The sequence below is a fragment of the Ilyonectria robusta genome (genome assembly GCF_021365365.1).
Source record: "Ilyonectria robusta strain PMI_751 chromosome Unknown BGZ61scaffold_2, whole genome shotgun sequence".
Lineage (NCBI taxonomy): Eukaryota > Fungi > Ascomycota > Sordariomycetes > Hypocreales > Nectriaceae > Ilyonectria > Ilyonectria robusta.
Window position 1 is genome coordinate 3,460,393 of NW_025764436.1, and position 14,670 is coordinate 3,475,062.

Consider the following 14,670-nt stretch of genomic DNA (forward strand, 5'->3'; position numbering starts at 1 on the left):
AAAACCAAGGTGAGCGATAAGCGGTGGATCCTCGGCGTCCAGTTGGAGCTAACGCCTTATCACCCCACCACACTCACCGAGGGCTTACCGAGAGCTCGGAAGTGCAGGGAGCCGTGTCCCAACAGTTGAAAGCAGCCCACCATGACGACGATTCCACATTTTGCAACTTACTTCTCGCAACTCTCATAACTCGGCCACAATGGCCCCGACCACAGCGCCCGAGCGGCGTGAGTTCGTCCACCCGGACGCGAGCCACGCCAAGAAGAAGTATGCGCTTCCTCTCCCACGCCTAGAATCTGTCGCTAACCATCGTGCCCCAACACAGAGTCCCCAGCGCCTATGGAATCCCGCCCATTTCCGCCTTCTACTGGTTCCTCGCCGCCGGCCTCGTTTCTGCCTGGTTCGCCCCGATTCAAGACTGCGACGAGACATTCAACTACTGGGAGCCGACGCACTACCTCTCCCATGGCTACGGGCTCCAGACGTGGGAATATTCTCCCGACTTTGCCATCCGGAGCTGGCTCTACATCGGGCTGCATGCGATTGTTGGGAATGTGCGGAGACTGCTCCCCCAGTCGACAAAGGTTTGTGCGATGCAGAATCTGGTATAATACTGGTCAATTGACATGCGGAATATAGGTTGGCGAATTCTACTTCATCCGCTTTGGATTGGCCCTCGGCTGCGCTCTGTGCCAGACCATCTTGTTCATGGTCACCAGCACGACCCTCAACAGTCGCATCGGCATCTTCTTCCTCGTCGCCACCGTTTTGAGCCCCGGCAACTTCCATGCAAGCACGGCGTTCCTCCCGTCTAGCTTTGCCATGTACATGGTCACCTTGGGCGCTGCTGCGTTTATGAACTGGCGGGGCGGGCTGAGGACTTCGATGGGAATGTTCTGGTTCGCCGTGGCGGGCATTTTTGGGTGGCCGTTTGCTGCTGCGCTTTGCGCACCGTACCTTTTCGAGGAGGGCATTCTTGTCCTCTTTGGTGACAAGGCTGCTTTGTTTGCAGCCTTCATTCGGGCCGGTCGCGGTGTTGCGTCGGCTCTTGTGTTGTTGGTGAGTTACCTGTAGCTTTCCCTTTCGGTCTTGATCTAACCAATCCCAGTTCGCCGACTTCAGTATCAACCTTTTCTTCTACAAGAAAGCTGAGATTGTGACATGGAACATCGTCAAGTACAACATTTTCTCATCGACCGGCGGCCCTGAGTTGTACGGCACCGAACCGTGGACCTTTTACTTCAAGAACCTGGCCTTGAACTTCAACATCTGGTTTGCCCTGGGTCTTCTTGCTTTGCCGCTCTTTGTTCTCCAAAAGATCGTCTCCCCTTCGGCCCAAGGCGCCAAGTCTGGCTTGAGGACGGTCATCTTCATCGCTCCATTCTACATGTGGCTCGCCATCTTTACGGCGCAACCTCACAAGGAGGAGAGATTCATGTACCCGGCGTATCCCTTCCTCGCCTTGAACGCCTCCATCTCACTCCACATCATCTTGACTGCATTGGGAAATTCCGACCCTAAGACCTTGGTTGGAAAAATACCAGCTAAGCTGAAGTTGGGAGTGGTCACTCTTGTCATGTTATTGTCCCTGGATCTCGCGGTCGCCCGAGTCTACGGGGTTTACTCCGCATACTCCGCCCCCATGAAGATCTACTCTCCGCTTTGGAACAGCGCTGAAGGGCAAGAGGTTGTTGGCCGTCCTGAGGATCCTGTCTGCTTTGCGAAAGAGTGGTATCGCTTTCCCTCATCCTACTTCCTTCCCAGAGATATGCATGCCAAGTTCGTTCGCTCCGAGTTTCGTGGCTTGTTGCCTGGCGAGTTCTCAGAGGCCGAGACTGGGTTCGGCTTCTGGAGCGGGACATGGATGCCCACCAACGGCATGAATGGCCACAACGAGGAGGACCTGGGCAAGTACACCGATCTGCGCCTTTGCCCATTCCTAGTGGACACCCAATATCCTGAGCGAACTGATCCCCTGCCCCCGAACGAGCCTGACTACATTTCCGACAATGTCAACTGGGATATCGTGCGGTGCGAGCCATTCCTCGACGCTGCCAGCACCCACCTTCTGGCAAGAGTGTTGTGGATTCCCGATCTGAGCGTCATTCCCGACCAGTATAAAAGAAAATGGGGTCGCCATTGTCTGCTGCAGCGGAAAAAGCAGGAGATTCCGGCTCAAGAGTAAATAATTCACAGCACGTTAGATGGTACCTTTCATTAGGACAATGTATTTTACGGTCTCTGATAGAAAATGACGAAATGTGTTAAGATTAGAATACCTAAGCTGCAATATAGTGTCCTGTTCCAATTTTATTACTGCGTTGCCGGAGCCCAACGCAATTCCCACAACGCTCGACAGCTGTGTGAGGTATAGTCCACAGCCCCCTCGATCTGCGACAATCGAAGTCAGTCAGCAAAGAGATTTAATTCCCTCTAAGGGCTTTCACACACCTTGAAGTTTGGGCTGGCCATATAAAATATGTGTCGCCATTCCTTTTCAGTCCTTAGCTTTGCATTGTGCATGGCCATGACTGTCACATCTCTCCTGCGATACGCCCTTTCTGCATGCGGTGCAAATGTGCCCGGAGGAGGGGACATGAGCTCATTAATCAGGAGGACAGATTTTGGCGATTTCTCCAAAGGCTCTTGGAAAACTCGCACGACTGCGATGCAATCCTCGTCTGGGAGATTCCATAGAATTGAGTTGAGAGTGTAGATGTGGCCCCGAGTACTCCTGTTTTCCTCGACTGTGAAGAGACTGACGTCTGTTGGAAACTTTTGAACCTCGAACAAAACTGAGGGATATGTTTCAGCCAGGAAATGGGGAGTCTGCATTGGAAACCGAGTGATGTCACTAAAGGCGCGTTGTGAACTGTCACTGCCCTCGATGTTGCGAGAGAACCAGTCCTTGAGGAGCTGATTACCTGGGTCCAATGCTATAGGAATCTGGGTTATTGGCCGAATCTTCAGGGTATCAAGGCAATACTGACACTTTGTGACGCTATCCATTGCCATTCCGAACCGAAGCCCCTTTTCAGGGTGACTCTTATGCCAGTCATACATAGATTGGCCCCATCTTCTTCAATTAGCCTTGCACATGGTCAATGTTTTCTCACTCACGCGTATTTGAAGGCAGATTGCCCCGTCCAGAACGGATTCGGTTTCTTCAACGAATCGGCAAGATGAGCGGATGCTACACGGGTCTCATACAACCTTGCTTTTCATTAGTGCTCAATGAAGTTTGAGATCTCGGGAGACGTTACTGAAACCCGATGAATGCCTTCAGCCCGGGATCGGTTATCAGCTCTTGGGAGATGGCACCATGTTGAAAGACCTCCGCTACAGGTTCCTGAATGATCCCTCCGCATGTTGCAAGTCTCAGTATTGGTAGTAGCTTGCCAGCTGAAATGGTAGTCCTTTCAGCTAGCTCTGCCAAAGGCACAGCTCCGTCGCGTGGCAGCAGTTCCAGAACGTTGTGCTCAAGGAGGCAGTACAAGGCGCCTCTGTCCCAGTTGGACGCGACAAACTCGTGCAAAACATCCTGCGGCCCTCTCAGAGTTCGATCCAGCCTCTCGGTGAGACCAAGAAGCTTGGACTGGCTGAGCTCAATGTCAGATCCACGTGGGAGATGATTCCAGAGCTGTGTGTCGAGGTGGCGGGCATCATGGGACAAACCATCGGCTTGGGAGTTTCTCAACAGCTGAACTAGCAGTTCGGATTCCTTGGAAATCTCTTCGGCAAGGGCGGCAATGTCTTTGGGATCCATCTTGGCTGCTTGTTCGTATACAGCATCCTACCCTAGCCAAGTCAAGACACAGGGACGAACCAAAACAATTTAAAACCAATATATCTGCAGCTACTACGACACTGTTACCCTACATCGCGAGCCGAGCTGGCTTCCTGCACGTCGGAAGAAGTATTCTTATGTCTTTATTTGGGCACGCGAGACGGCTCCCGCACATCGCCGCGTGGTGGGGCCGGTGTCAGCTCAGTCAGCCCCACCTCCGGGTTCCGAAGCCCGGGACCACCAACGGGGCGCTCGAAGGTCACAAGTTCCACCGCCGAGAACACCACAACAAAATGTCGGGTGCCGATTGTCTCAGCCTCTTCGCTAAGAGCCAAGCCTCACGATAATGTCGCAGCCAGTCTAATGCATGGGCGCCAAGTGGCTTGTCAGGGAAGTCGGGAAAAGGGGGTATCACTGCATGGGAAGCCATCAAAATGGCCTCGTCACCGCTTCATTTCTGCCATTCCGGACGAAATCTGTCATCCAAAGCATTCTGAAAGTCGCACATTTTCGACCATTCAAAATGAAGTCTCTCGTTACATTGTCGCTCGTTGTTGGGCTTGGTGTGAGCATCGTCGATGCCGTACCCAGAAACTTGGCTGCTAGGGCCTCTTACCCTACCATCAGAAGGGATGTCGTCGTCATCGGAGGTGGATCTTCGGGGACCTACGCGGCGGTCAAGCTGAAGAGAATGGGCAAGAGCGTCGCTGTCGTCGAGAGACTCGCGTCTTTCGGAGGGCACACGTCGACCTACCATGTACCTGGTAGCGACATCACCATCGACTACGGCGTCCAAGGTTATGGAGATGTCGATGTGATTCGTGACTTCTTCGCAAGCTTCAACATCTCTCTGGACCAGATCCCTCTGTCTGAAACCAGCTTTGGTATCCCAAACTATGTGGATTTTCGCAATGGCCAGGCCATCCCGGATTTCAACTTTTCCACCAGCCTTGCGGGGTTTCAAGCGCAGAGCGAGAGGTACCCCTACCTCTCCTACTCGACTCGACTCCCAAATCCAGTCCCAAAGGACTTTCTTTTACCCTTCAGGGACTTTCTCGCAAAATACAACCTCCAAAACACGACCTACAACGTGTTCTACAACCTCGAAGGCTTCGGCGATCTTCTGTCTCAGGCGACCTTGTACGTCCTGAAATACCTCAATCAGGAGTATCTCGCTGCCTTACATCCTGATTACAAGGGAGCACTTGTGACGGCTCGTCGGTACAACCAGGAACTCTACGAGAGAGCACAGGAATTGCTTGGGAAAGACGCGCTGGTCAGCTCTCAGGTTCTGTCCGCGACTCGCAGCAAATCTGAAGTTAGGATTGATGTCCGAACTCCGAGCGGAAGCAAGACGATCATTGCCAAGAAATTGTTGATTGCGATGCCGCCAATGGCATCGAACATGGAATCGTTCAGCCTGGATACCGCCGAAAAGGACATCTTCAGCAAGTTCAAGGCCTCAGGATGGTACGTTGGACTTGTGCGAGCATCTGGGCTAGCAGAAAGCTTTGCCTACCAGAACACACGCCCAGACACGCTACACAATCTTCCTCAGCTCCCGTCTCTCTATCAAATGTCTCCGACCGTGGTCCGTGACATTTATCTGGTCCGTTATGGCACTCTAGGAAAGACGCCAGATGCTACGGTGAAAAGCGACATACTCAAGACCTTCAATCGAGTTAGAGCTTCAGTGCTCGGACAACAGAGCAAACAATTCCAGCCTGCTGAGCTCTTGGCCTACTCAAGCCATTATCCGTTCAACTTGCATGTCACGCCCCACGAAATTTCCAAGGGTTTCTACAACAAACTCGATGACCTGCAAGGCCGCCGAAGCACTTGGTATACTGGCGCGGCTCTCATTTCTCATGGTACCGGAGCGCTCTGGAATTTCACCGATAACCTTGTGGACCGGATGTACGAGAGGGATTAAGCGATGATTTTGCGCTGCTTTAGGCGGGAATGTGTGGTATTTTTGTTTTCTTTGTTTGAGATGTGTCCGCGTTGGTATTTCGTCCTGTCTTCATTCTGGCTTTCTGGTTTCAATTACTCTGTTTTGTTTTTCTTAGGACTCTTCCCTAAGTGGAGCGAGTACCTCATCCTAAAAATAAACCCTAAAAAATGTATTTCGCTTGTTTAGTCATTTTGTTCTTCTAGTTGATCATGGTCATGATGAAGCACACTTTGTCTCTTTTTAGTCAGGTTGCGGTCCTACCCGGTTCGACTGTACGAAAGAAGCCGCTGTGTGAGCCATAGCGCAATGTGTTTCAAACCCCAAGACTCGTCCAATTTTATTTTTTGGCTACATCACAATTGTTAAAAGGGCATATGCAGCCGATAAACCAGACGAGTGCCATCTAGTGCCCATATTTGGACGTAATAAATGATTTTCTAGGTAAAAACACATCGCGTTATGTAGTTCGGTCCAAAACAAAACCGCTTACGCAGCTGCCAATCCCACGTTCTCCCCGGCATCAGCCTCATGACGAACCTTCGCATGCTCGCTGATGTCTTCTCCCCCATCCTCTGGCTTGGCATCATGGCCCTCCATCGGCTTGAAGCCTCGAGTAAAAACCGGACTGGTTTCAACCTTTTTCCAATCGTGAAGCATGTACCCGTTTTCGACAGAACATTTGACCTCTTCCTGACCCCTTGGAATAATGTCTGCTTCATAGTCCTTGATCATTTTGGCGAGATCCATCATTCCATCCTGGACTCCCGAGATTCCAGCGAGGAGATAGGAAGCATCGCAAATGCAGTGGTTCAGTCCCTGACCACGGTCTTGCGGAGTGTCAGCACCTCATCATTGTTATTGGAGAAAATGGTAACTTACACGGTGGCATAGGGTGAGCGGCATCACCGATAAGACTCATTCTCCCATCATGGTTATTCCATGGCTTTGGGATCCAGAAGCTGATGTCTGCCTTGTGCACTTCGGTATCATCTGGCAGCCACATGAACGCTGATCGAGCAGGCTCACCCATCCCAATTGCGCGTTCTTTGATCAATGCGAGGCGCTCGGGATAACTCAATTCGTTGTTTGCATCGCCTAGCCATGCCATGGCCATGTGGAAGATCCACGACTCCGGATGATCTGGGCCATCAGGCATATTGGAGACTGTTGATAGTTAGTATGCTCTTATTTAAGATGTAGCCAATTGAACTTACTGGATTGGAATGCATGGAATGACTGGTTGCTTAGAGCCAAGTAGCTGGTGGGAAAATCCCGTCGCACATACTTGGCCTTCTCAGCATCCTGGAAGCACACCGTCATGTTGGTATGGAAGATGGGAAACTTGCTAACGGCCGCCTCGTCGGCGCTTCCTATGGCGAACTCCCGGACTTTGGAGCGAGGACCATCTGCGCCAAGGATGAGAGACCCAGAAACAGCTGTGCCGTCGGCGAAGGTCGCAATGACGCCTTGCCCGCTCTCGTTGAATGCAACATCAACAAGGTTCTTTCCATACTGGACTTCGACTCCCTCTGAGCAAAGCGATCGCATCTTACTACGAGACACACGCAGACCTTTCTCGTAAGGGACTCCAGTCAATAGATTGCCTGTTTCAGCCTGAATGATGGGATATAGCCCGCCAGCCTCAATTGGCACGGCTGGATTGCACGAGATCAAGGGTATCTTCTCGAAGACCTCTGGAGGGAGGATTTTCTCCAGATGATCGAGAGACCAATGAATGGCCATGGTCCACTCATTGCTGCGGTAATTGAGACAGACTTCCTTCTCAAAGATCGAGTACCGAATTCCCAACTACAGGAATTAGCATTTGCAATCTCTTGTTGGAAGAGTACAATACCTTCTTGAGGCCCTGCCCAACAATCAGGCCGGTGATACCTAGAATGGTTAGAACTAATACAAATGAGGCTCAGATGAAGCAAATACCGGCACCGATGATGATGACATGCATGTCCTTGGTTGTCATTTTGACTGGTACGACAGTAACGATAAGAAGAAGGTCGCTTTACCATTGGATTGGAGCAAGTATGGAAGACTTGGGGAAAATCGGAACCTTTTGTTCACATCTGGACCAAATCCCTGCCGAGTATACGGGGCTGAGCGCTGGGTGCCCGTTCGGGAGCCGACGTCCGAGGTCCGTTTCGCACCCCGTCAACAACGTCACACGGCCTCAGCAGAATTCATCATCTCTTCTGGGAGTCAAATGCGCAGTAATCAAACAAACCTCGGATTTATCCCAGGATTATCCAATCTTCCACCATGGACACTGCCAAGTTGACCGAGTTCGCCAGTATGTGGAGAGTCATCTTGATATCGCTTTGGCTCCTTGGTGGCACTTTTGTAAGTCGCACAGCCTTACGGGCGGACACTGGAAACTCACAGCTCAAAGATCCTCGCAAAAATTGGCTACAACCTCTTTCTGCATCCTTTACGTCACCATCCAGGCCCGAAGCTATGGGCAGCAACAAGACTTCCATGGTGTTGGAACCAGTATCGGGGCAGACTCAACCACAGGCTGGTCGAGCTGCACCGCCAGTACGGACCAACTCTACGGGTTGCTCCCAACGAGATCTCGTACAATTCTAAGACAGCATGGAAAACGATCTATGGAAACCGGGTGATAGAGATGAAGAAAGATCCAATCTTCTCACTTGTGACACCGACCGGCGTTCCTAGTGAGTGTTAATGATTTGCGACCGACGATTAATGCTGACTGCGAAGACATCATGACGGCAGATCGGATGACCCATTCACGACATCGCCGCCTGCTTTCTCATGCATTCTCCGAGAAAGCTCTTCGAGAACAGGAAGACGTGCTCGTGAAATATTGTACGAAGCTCCTTGCGCAACTTGATGGGGAGTGTGCCAAAGGACCAGTGGACTTGACGGACTGGTATCATTTAACGAGTAAGTTCTAGATCTTTTGGCGATTTTGTTTACCTACTGAATTTTTGACCAGCATTTGACCTTATTGGGTCTCTGGCGTTCGGAGAGGATTTCTCCTGTGTCGACACCGGGAAGGCCCATCCTTTTGTGGCGTCCATTAAAGCCGTGTCAAGAGAACTGATCATGAGTCAAATGGCCACATACTACGGTATTAGCGCATTGAGAAATTGGTTTTTGAACGGTTCAACTACTTCGCGTCTCGCAAATGCTCACCGCGCGCGAGAAATGGTTGACGCGCGAATCGCCCGGGGCCCAACCAGTGATCGCAAAGACTTTTGGCATTATGTCCTTGCGGCCGATGAGACCGACACCAGTGACAAACACAAAAGCCTCTCATCGGATGAAATGGTTGTCAACGCCTTCAGTATTGCAATTGCCGGATCGGATGGCACAGCGACAGCCCTGACAGCGACAACATTCCTACTTTTGACCCATCCGCAGGTTTACCAGCAGCTGCGCGATAACATTCGAGCAGAATTCGCCATTGAAGATGACATAAAATCTACTGCCCTCGCAGGAGACAGAATACCGCTTCTAGATGCGGTCCTTAACGAGGCTATGCGACTCTATCCACCCGTGGCGGTGACTCTCCCAAGAGTTGTCCCGCCCTGGGGAGCCACGATAGATGGGCTGTTTGTTCCTGGAGGAACGACCGTGGGAGTGAATCACCTCGCAACATATCACTCCGAGAAGAATTTCTGCCGTGCTAAAGATTTTCTTCCTGAGCGATGGCTCGAGGATAAACAAGGCCCCAACAAGACGCAATCTGATGTCAAAGCCACCTTCCAGCCTTTCTCGGTGGGCCCTAGAAGCTGCCTGGGCAAGAATCTGGCTAAAGCAGAAATGCGACTTATTCTGGCTAGGTTGCTGTGGCGTTTTGATCTTGAGCTGGAGGGGGAATCTGAGGATTGGATGAAAGGGCAGAGGATCTATGGATTTTGGGTGAAGCCGTCGCTGATGTGCAGGCTCTCACCCAGATCAGTGTGATGAGAGGGTGGAGTGACCTTACTTGACCAAAAGACGCGCATGCTTGCAGATGACGAGAATTTTTATTCCTATCAATAAATTTCGTACTTGATTCGTTCTGAAATGGCTCGCTTTCTGTTGATTGACGAAATTACCATGCGCTTCCAATTGTGTAGCGGAACATAGCATCATGATTCCGGTCTCATTACTTTCAGAAAGCCTCATGATCGAGCTTTCCAAAATGGTTCTCAAGATGCAAGTTAGGACTAAAAAATAGCGCAACGGTTGATTTTATTTTCATTCTAAATCTCTGTGCTTCCAACCTTCAACATGCCTCACCACCTGACGCGACAACCCCGTCAACATGCCGCAACTATACGCCTACGCCCCTCAACTCCCCAAAACGCTCTACCCTTCCCATTCCTGGCTCACTCCTTGGTACCAATGAAATGGTAAATCTTGCCAAATGGAGGCAGGACTGTAGTCTCGCCGTCGGTAAACTTCCACCCTGTCGTGTCGATGCCCTCCTTCTCCATGAGCTTGAACATCTCCCCTGGAGTGCGTGCACGCAAGCACGACACATAACCGTTGATGAAGAAGAAGAGAGGAACCACAGGGATGATGTAGGTGAAAATCAGGTGCATGGGAGACCACCACCACCATGTCAATGTGGTGATGAATGGGGACAGAATGATGAACGTGGTGTTGATCAAGGATGATGGAGTTCGGTGGGTCACTTCGAAAATCCTGAGAGTGTAAGTTGGAGAACTAGTGATGGGATGGACCTCTTACATGAATGAGTCGGATTCTTCAATGCAGCTTCGGATCACCTTGCGGGCACCGTCGTCATCAAAGTGATGGAAGCACATGTTGAAGATTCGCAACTCTTTCTTATCCCTAGCGGCATATCTCGATGCTTTGGTCGCATCCACAGGCTTCTCTACGTAGGAGATGTGGTCGCTCTTAGCCACAATGGCCTTCCACGCTTCAAGATCAGGATACAGATCCGTCAGCAAGAAGTCAATGGGCGGCTTGCCCTCGTCGAGCATCCGCCCATTGAGAATCTCCTCGAAGATGGGAGTAGGCCCCCCAGCTCCAGCGCAGGCGTCGACGAAGTGATACTCACTCGGGTGATCAGGCAGATTGGCCGTGATGACGTCGCAAACCTGTGCAGCGGTGGAAGTGGTGCGGTTGAGGCCTACCGTGCGCCAGACCGCGGCAAGTGAGCGATGCGCGTATTCACGAAGCCATTCTGGGCACCAAGGATAATCCTCAATTTCGATGAGGTGGAATCGGGGGAGAACGACAAGCATGGTGACGGTGTTTCGGGTTCACGACTAACAAGATACAAAGATAGAAGTGCTGATCAGGATCGGATCGACAGTCCTTATTTGGTTTCCCCATGAGTCCTATATCTTCATTGAGAAGCTATTATAATGTGTACCGCATTCCCCGTTCAGGAGTGTTGCTTGCTCTGTCGGCCTCGACACACTTCAGTGCTCCGGGAGGCGGGACCCGAATGCCATCGCCCTCAGCGGCCGAGTCACGGAGTAAGATGCAATCAAGTTCCAAGGGTAATATTGTACAGACTGAACAATTTGGGGCTGAGTCCATGCATGCAAAATATCTCCTTTCCAGATATAGTCGACAGTCCGGCGGCGGACGCCGAGCAACATTGCCCGTCAGCGGATAGGCACATTAGTGCATTTTTCTACAACAGTGGGATTAATGGACTAGGTGGCTTGGTCACAAGGGGAATTGAATCACAATTGTTCAAATGCTTCATCAACAAGTGTGACGGGATTGACATGCCCATTCCGCGATGACTTACCCTAGCTCATTTTGACATGATGCGTTCGACGTACAGTGGAGGTGTAGCTCAATGTTCAAATAAAGCGAAGTCCTCGATTAATTTGCTAACTAACTTCAGCAAAAAAACGGATTTGAGGCATGGCTAATGGCTAAAGTAGACTTTTAAGTTCATCCCCCCCGTTACTTTTGATCGTTGACAGCGAGAGTCATGATGTCTGTAATAATCCATGCGTAGTTCTTCTAAGCGAACACGGACAGTGTTTAATGCTCCCATGAATATTGAGGCACGCTACCAGTTGCATAAAACTGCAATACGACGAGTCGACTGAATGCTGTCAGCGAAAGCTGTGTAACCGGTCGTGCCCTGCCCAGTCCCCTGGGGACTGGAGTAAACAGCCGGATTGGAGAGCTAGATCACAACAATGAGCTTCTGCCCGCTGACACCCATCTCAAACTGCTGCAATCCTGTCTCGATCGCATCCCAGCCCTTTCCGACGATCGTGGTAGGTACCGGGAACTTGTATTTCTTCTCATCGATAAGTTTTCCAAGGGCCGCCATGGCACTCAGGCCTCCAGGAGCCTCAAAGACCTGTCTCCCAAAGACGACAGCTGATTGGACTCCATCAGGGACCATGACTGACTGACCCGTGAATACCTGCGAGTACATCCGAGGTCCATCGCGACGAAGTGCCCCGAAGACTTCGGGATGTGTTGCAGCGGCCGTAACGCAGTCCAAAATGGCGTCAACACCTCCAGGCACTGTTGAAGTGACATCAGATACGATCGAGGAGGAATTTCGATCAACAACTTTCGAGGCACCAAGCCACTTGAGTCTTTTTTCATGCTTGAGCGAGGCAGTTACCAAGATCGTGGCTTCGGGCAGGGCAGATCGTAGCATCTGGATGGCTGCGCCTCCGACGGCAGAGGCCCCGCCGAGAACAAGCAGGCTGCGTGGGGTGGGTGCGGGCTCACCCGGTGCAGTCGGCGAGATGTGAGGGATCGGAACGTGGAGGCCAAAGAGAATGGCAGACGCAGCAGTCAGGTAGCAGATACTGATAACGCATGTCGTGTTAGTCCAGTCGAGACAAGGGATTCGAGGCAAGGGTGTAGATGCCAGAGGGGGTAAGCTTAGATAGATATCACTTACGGGAGTGCTGCAACATCCTCAAAGGCACATGCCTGGGGTTTCTTGGCAACAAAGTGCTGGGGCACCGTGACGACCTCTTGGAAGCCGGCCGTCTTGCCACCAATACCACAAAGGGCGAAGACTTCGTCACCTGGCTGGAAGGCTGTGACGAGATCGCCCACTTCCTCGACTACACCGGAGGCGTCGAGACCGAAGGTTGCAGGCCAGTTCTGTACCATCTCCCCGCGGGACATCATCTTCCAGTCCAGGGGGTTGAGTGCCACGGCTTTGATACGAATGCATACATCGGTAGGCTCGGGTGTGGGCTTGGGCACCGTTGCAAGCGCAAAGGGACCGCCCTTTTGCGTTGCCTGGTATTGCAGCATCGTATTGGCCATCGTGGATTGCGTCGAGAAGCAGGAGAACGGGCGAAATGACAATTGAGATGATTGCGATCGAAGGGGAGATTGTTCGAGGAGAATTCGTCGAGAGATCGGAAGTCTGTGTTGAGGAAATGGACTAGAAGAGCTTTCACGGCAAGAATGGACTACCTTGGTATTTCTCTAGTTTCCTGTGACGCGTAACAGCTCCCTTGGAAGGAGTCACACCGCCTTACACCGGTCGCAAGGAAGAAAGAGCGTACGGCATCGGCAGTGAATCGTTGCTGTCGCCTCTCGCGAGCGGACTTAGCCTTTCCCTGAAACGATAAGACATGCCTCATGCCGTGGCCGGCGTGGCTCAGCTCGCGACTCGCGAAAAAGCACATTTCATCAGGCCATTGGAATCCTGGGGATCTAGACCGCATCATGTACTTGGTCGAGAGCTTTCTATGGACGGAACCCGACCTCTAGTCCATGCAACCCAACGCAGCGGGTTGCCGTATTTGTGTTTCCAGACCATACCAGCGGGCTGCTGCATACATAGTTCCCGGGAGCCAATGTGATAGATTGCCGGAAGCCGGCCGGACATGTCTCTACGAGTCATCGGCACGCTTTCCGTCTAGTTCAAGCCATGGCCGGGCGGAATTAGCGGGGATAAGAGTTGTCTTATACCAACTCAGTTCCGGTCGAGGCTGCTAACTTACGTTCGAGATGTGGATGTTCGTCCAGAACGGGCAATCGTTAACTTCAGCTAAGTCCGGCCACTCAACTCCACGCCAGCGACCCGCCCACAGTGACACAGATATCACCAAGTGATAGTTGGAACCCGATTGGCCCTCATTTTTCAGCTGCCAAGACACGACAAGTAGAACCCCACCGACATTAAGTAGTGAGAGTCAGCGGGCGAGACAGCGGCGTGAGAAAGAAAGAATCCAAGACCAAGAACAATGGATCCTGCTACTGAGGCATACGCTCAGACGCTCAACATCCACCACTTCAAGCCGAGCGAGGTGCCATGGCGCCGTATTGGCCAGTGTAAGCCATGATTCCTTGTTCCTTTGATATCACTGGGTCGTCTCACGGCTGCTCATCTGACCCCCCCTTGCAGATTTGTGGCGGCCGATCGAGGATGGATCAAACACGCAGTACCGGCTGGCTGTTATCGAAAGCCTGTTGCCGCCTAACACTAGTGGACCGGTATTCCACTTCCATGAAATGCACGACGAGGGATTCTACGTGACGGTAGGTCTTGAAAATTCATCCTCTCTTCTCGTAATCCCATGATCTAACAGTCAATGTCGCACATTGTAGAAAGGAACTGTTCGCTTCCACTCTCCAGGACGTCCAGACATAGACTGCAAGGCCGGCGAAATGCTGACCGTTCCAATCCGGCTTCCCCACAAGTTCAGCAACCCTTTCGACGCAGAAGCCGTGTTCATCAACACGGCGACTCCCGGATTCTTCATCCGCTATTTTGAGTACCTGGAGCAATTGGTTGGGAGTGGTGCAGAGCTTACCCCTGAAGCTAACAGGGCTGGTCTGCTGCGTTTTGCAACCATTCCGATCAGCGACGAAGACGTCAAGCGAATGGAAGCTGCGTCGGAGGCAAAGGGCAAGGAGAAGGAGACCACCTAGGGTTAGAATTTAGATAAGAATCGCATGGTGAGTTTACCGAGTCACTTGT

The 14,670-nt window shown here is 51.6% G+C and overlaps 8 protein-coding genes across 8 annotated transcripts; 4 read left to right on the plus strand and 4 right to left on the minus strand.

Moving 5' to 3' along the window:
* The first annotated feature begins 175 nt into the window (after positions 1–175).
* On the plus strand, positions 176–2,313 carry BGZ61DRAFT_411365 (family 22 glycosyltransferase). The gene is made up of 4 exons (XM_046243263.1): positions 176–267; positions 326–584; positions 640–1,059; positions 1,109–2,313. The coding sequence occupies exons 1-4, from the start codon at positions 200–202 to the stop codon at positions 2,183–2,185; spliced, it is 1,824 nt and encodes a 607-aa protein (XP_046111340.1). The 5' UTR covers positions 176–199; the 3' UTR covers positions 2,186–2,313.
* Positions 2,314–2,433: 120 nt separating this feature from the next.
* BGZ61DRAFT_554496 (uncharacterized protein) lies at positions 2,434–3,766 on the minus strand (the record flags this gene model as incomplete). Its single annotated transcript, XM_046255584.1, has 4 exons — positions 2,434–2,936; positions 2,991–3,043; positions 3,121–3,213; positions 3,264–3,766. The coding sequence occupies 4 exons, from the start codon at positions 3,764–3,766 to the stop codon at positions 2,434–2,436; spliced, it is 1,152 nt and encodes a 383-aa protein (XP_046111341.1).
* A 544-nt stretch (positions 3,767–4,310) lies between these two features.
* On the plus strand, positions 4,311–5,720 carry BGZ61DRAFT_339375 (uncharacterized protein; the record flags this gene model as incomplete). The annotated part of the gene is made up of 1 exon (XM_046239221.1): positions 4,311–5,720. The coding sequence occupies one exon, from the start codon at positions 4,311–4,313 to the stop codon at positions 5,718–5,720; it is 1,410 nt and encodes a 469-aa protein (XP_046111342.1).
* Positions 5,721–6,227: 507 nt separating this feature from the next.
* BGZ61DRAFT_472870 (uncharacterized protein) lies at positions 6,228–7,722 on the minus strand (the record flags this gene model as incomplete). The annotated part of the gene is made up of 5 exons (XM_046248387.1): positions 6,228–6,568; positions 6,621–6,905; positions 6,956–7,550; positions 7,597–7,634; positions 7,683–7,722. 5 exons carry the CDS (start codon positions 7,720–7,722, stop codon positions 6,228–6,230), a joined length of 1,299 nt encoding a protein of 432 aa, XP_046111343.1.
* Positions 7,723–8,015: 293 nt separating this feature from the next.
* On the plus strand, positions 8,016–9,689 carry BGZ61DRAFT_490181 (cytochrome P450; the record flags this gene model as incomplete). Its single annotated transcript, XM_046250304.1, has 5 exons — positions 8,016–8,096; positions 8,146–8,431; positions 8,478–8,663; positions 8,716–8,883; positions 8,926–9,689. 5 exons carry the CDS (start codon positions 8,016–8,018, stop codon positions 9,687–9,689), a joined length of 1,485 nt encoding a protein of 494 aa, XP_046111344.1.
* A 407-nt stretch (positions 9,690–10,096) lies between these two features.
* On the minus strand, positions 10,097–10,981 carry BGZ61DRAFT_527491 (uncharacterized protein; the record flags this gene model as incomplete). The annotated part of the gene is made up of 2 exons (XM_046253111.1): positions 10,097–10,415; positions 10,461–10,981. 2 exons carry the CDS (start codon positions 10,979–10,981, stop codon positions 10,097–10,099), a joined length of 840 nt encoding a protein of 279 aa, XP_046111345.1.
* A 647-nt stretch (positions 10,982–11,628) lies between these two features.
* BGZ61DRAFT_584247 (chaperonin 10-like protein) lies at positions 11,629–13,004 on the minus strand (the record flags this gene model as incomplete). Its single annotated transcript, XM_046256354.1, has 2 exons — positions 11,629–12,532; positions 12,628–13,004. 2 exons carry the CDS (start codon positions 13,002–13,004, stop codon positions 11,890–11,892), a joined length of 1,020 nt encoding a protein of 339 aa, XP_046111346.1. The 3' UTR covers positions 11,629–11,889.
* A 929-nt stretch (positions 13,005–13,933) lies between these two features.
* Positions 13,934–14,621, plus strand: BGZ61DRAFT_339421 (uncharacterized protein; the record flags this gene model as incomplete). Its single annotated transcript, XM_046239228.1, has 3 exons — positions 13,934–14,021; positions 14,095–14,222; positions 14,298–14,621. 3 exons carry the CDS (start codon positions 13,934–13,936, stop codon positions 14,619–14,621), a joined length of 540 nt encoding a protein of 179 aa, XP_046111347.1.
* Positions 14,622–14,670: the final 49 nt, after the last annotated feature.

What these genes read in the sequence shown, in the direction of transcription:
- BGZ61DRAFT_411365 (XM_046243263.1), top strand. Translation starts at nt 200, where the DNA reads ATGGCCCCGACCACAGCGCCCGAGCGGCGTGAGTTCGTCCACCCGGAC. An exon ending in GCGAGCCACGCCAAGAAGAA is followed by an intron (nt 268 to 325) that starts GTATGCGCTTCC and finishes GCCCCAACACAG; the next exon opens with AGTCCCCAGCGCCTATGGAA. An exon ending in TGCTCCCCCAGTCGACAAAG is followed by an intron (nt 585 to 639) that starts GTTTGTGCGATG and finishes TGCGGAATATAG; the next exon opens with GTTGGCGAATTCTACTTCAT.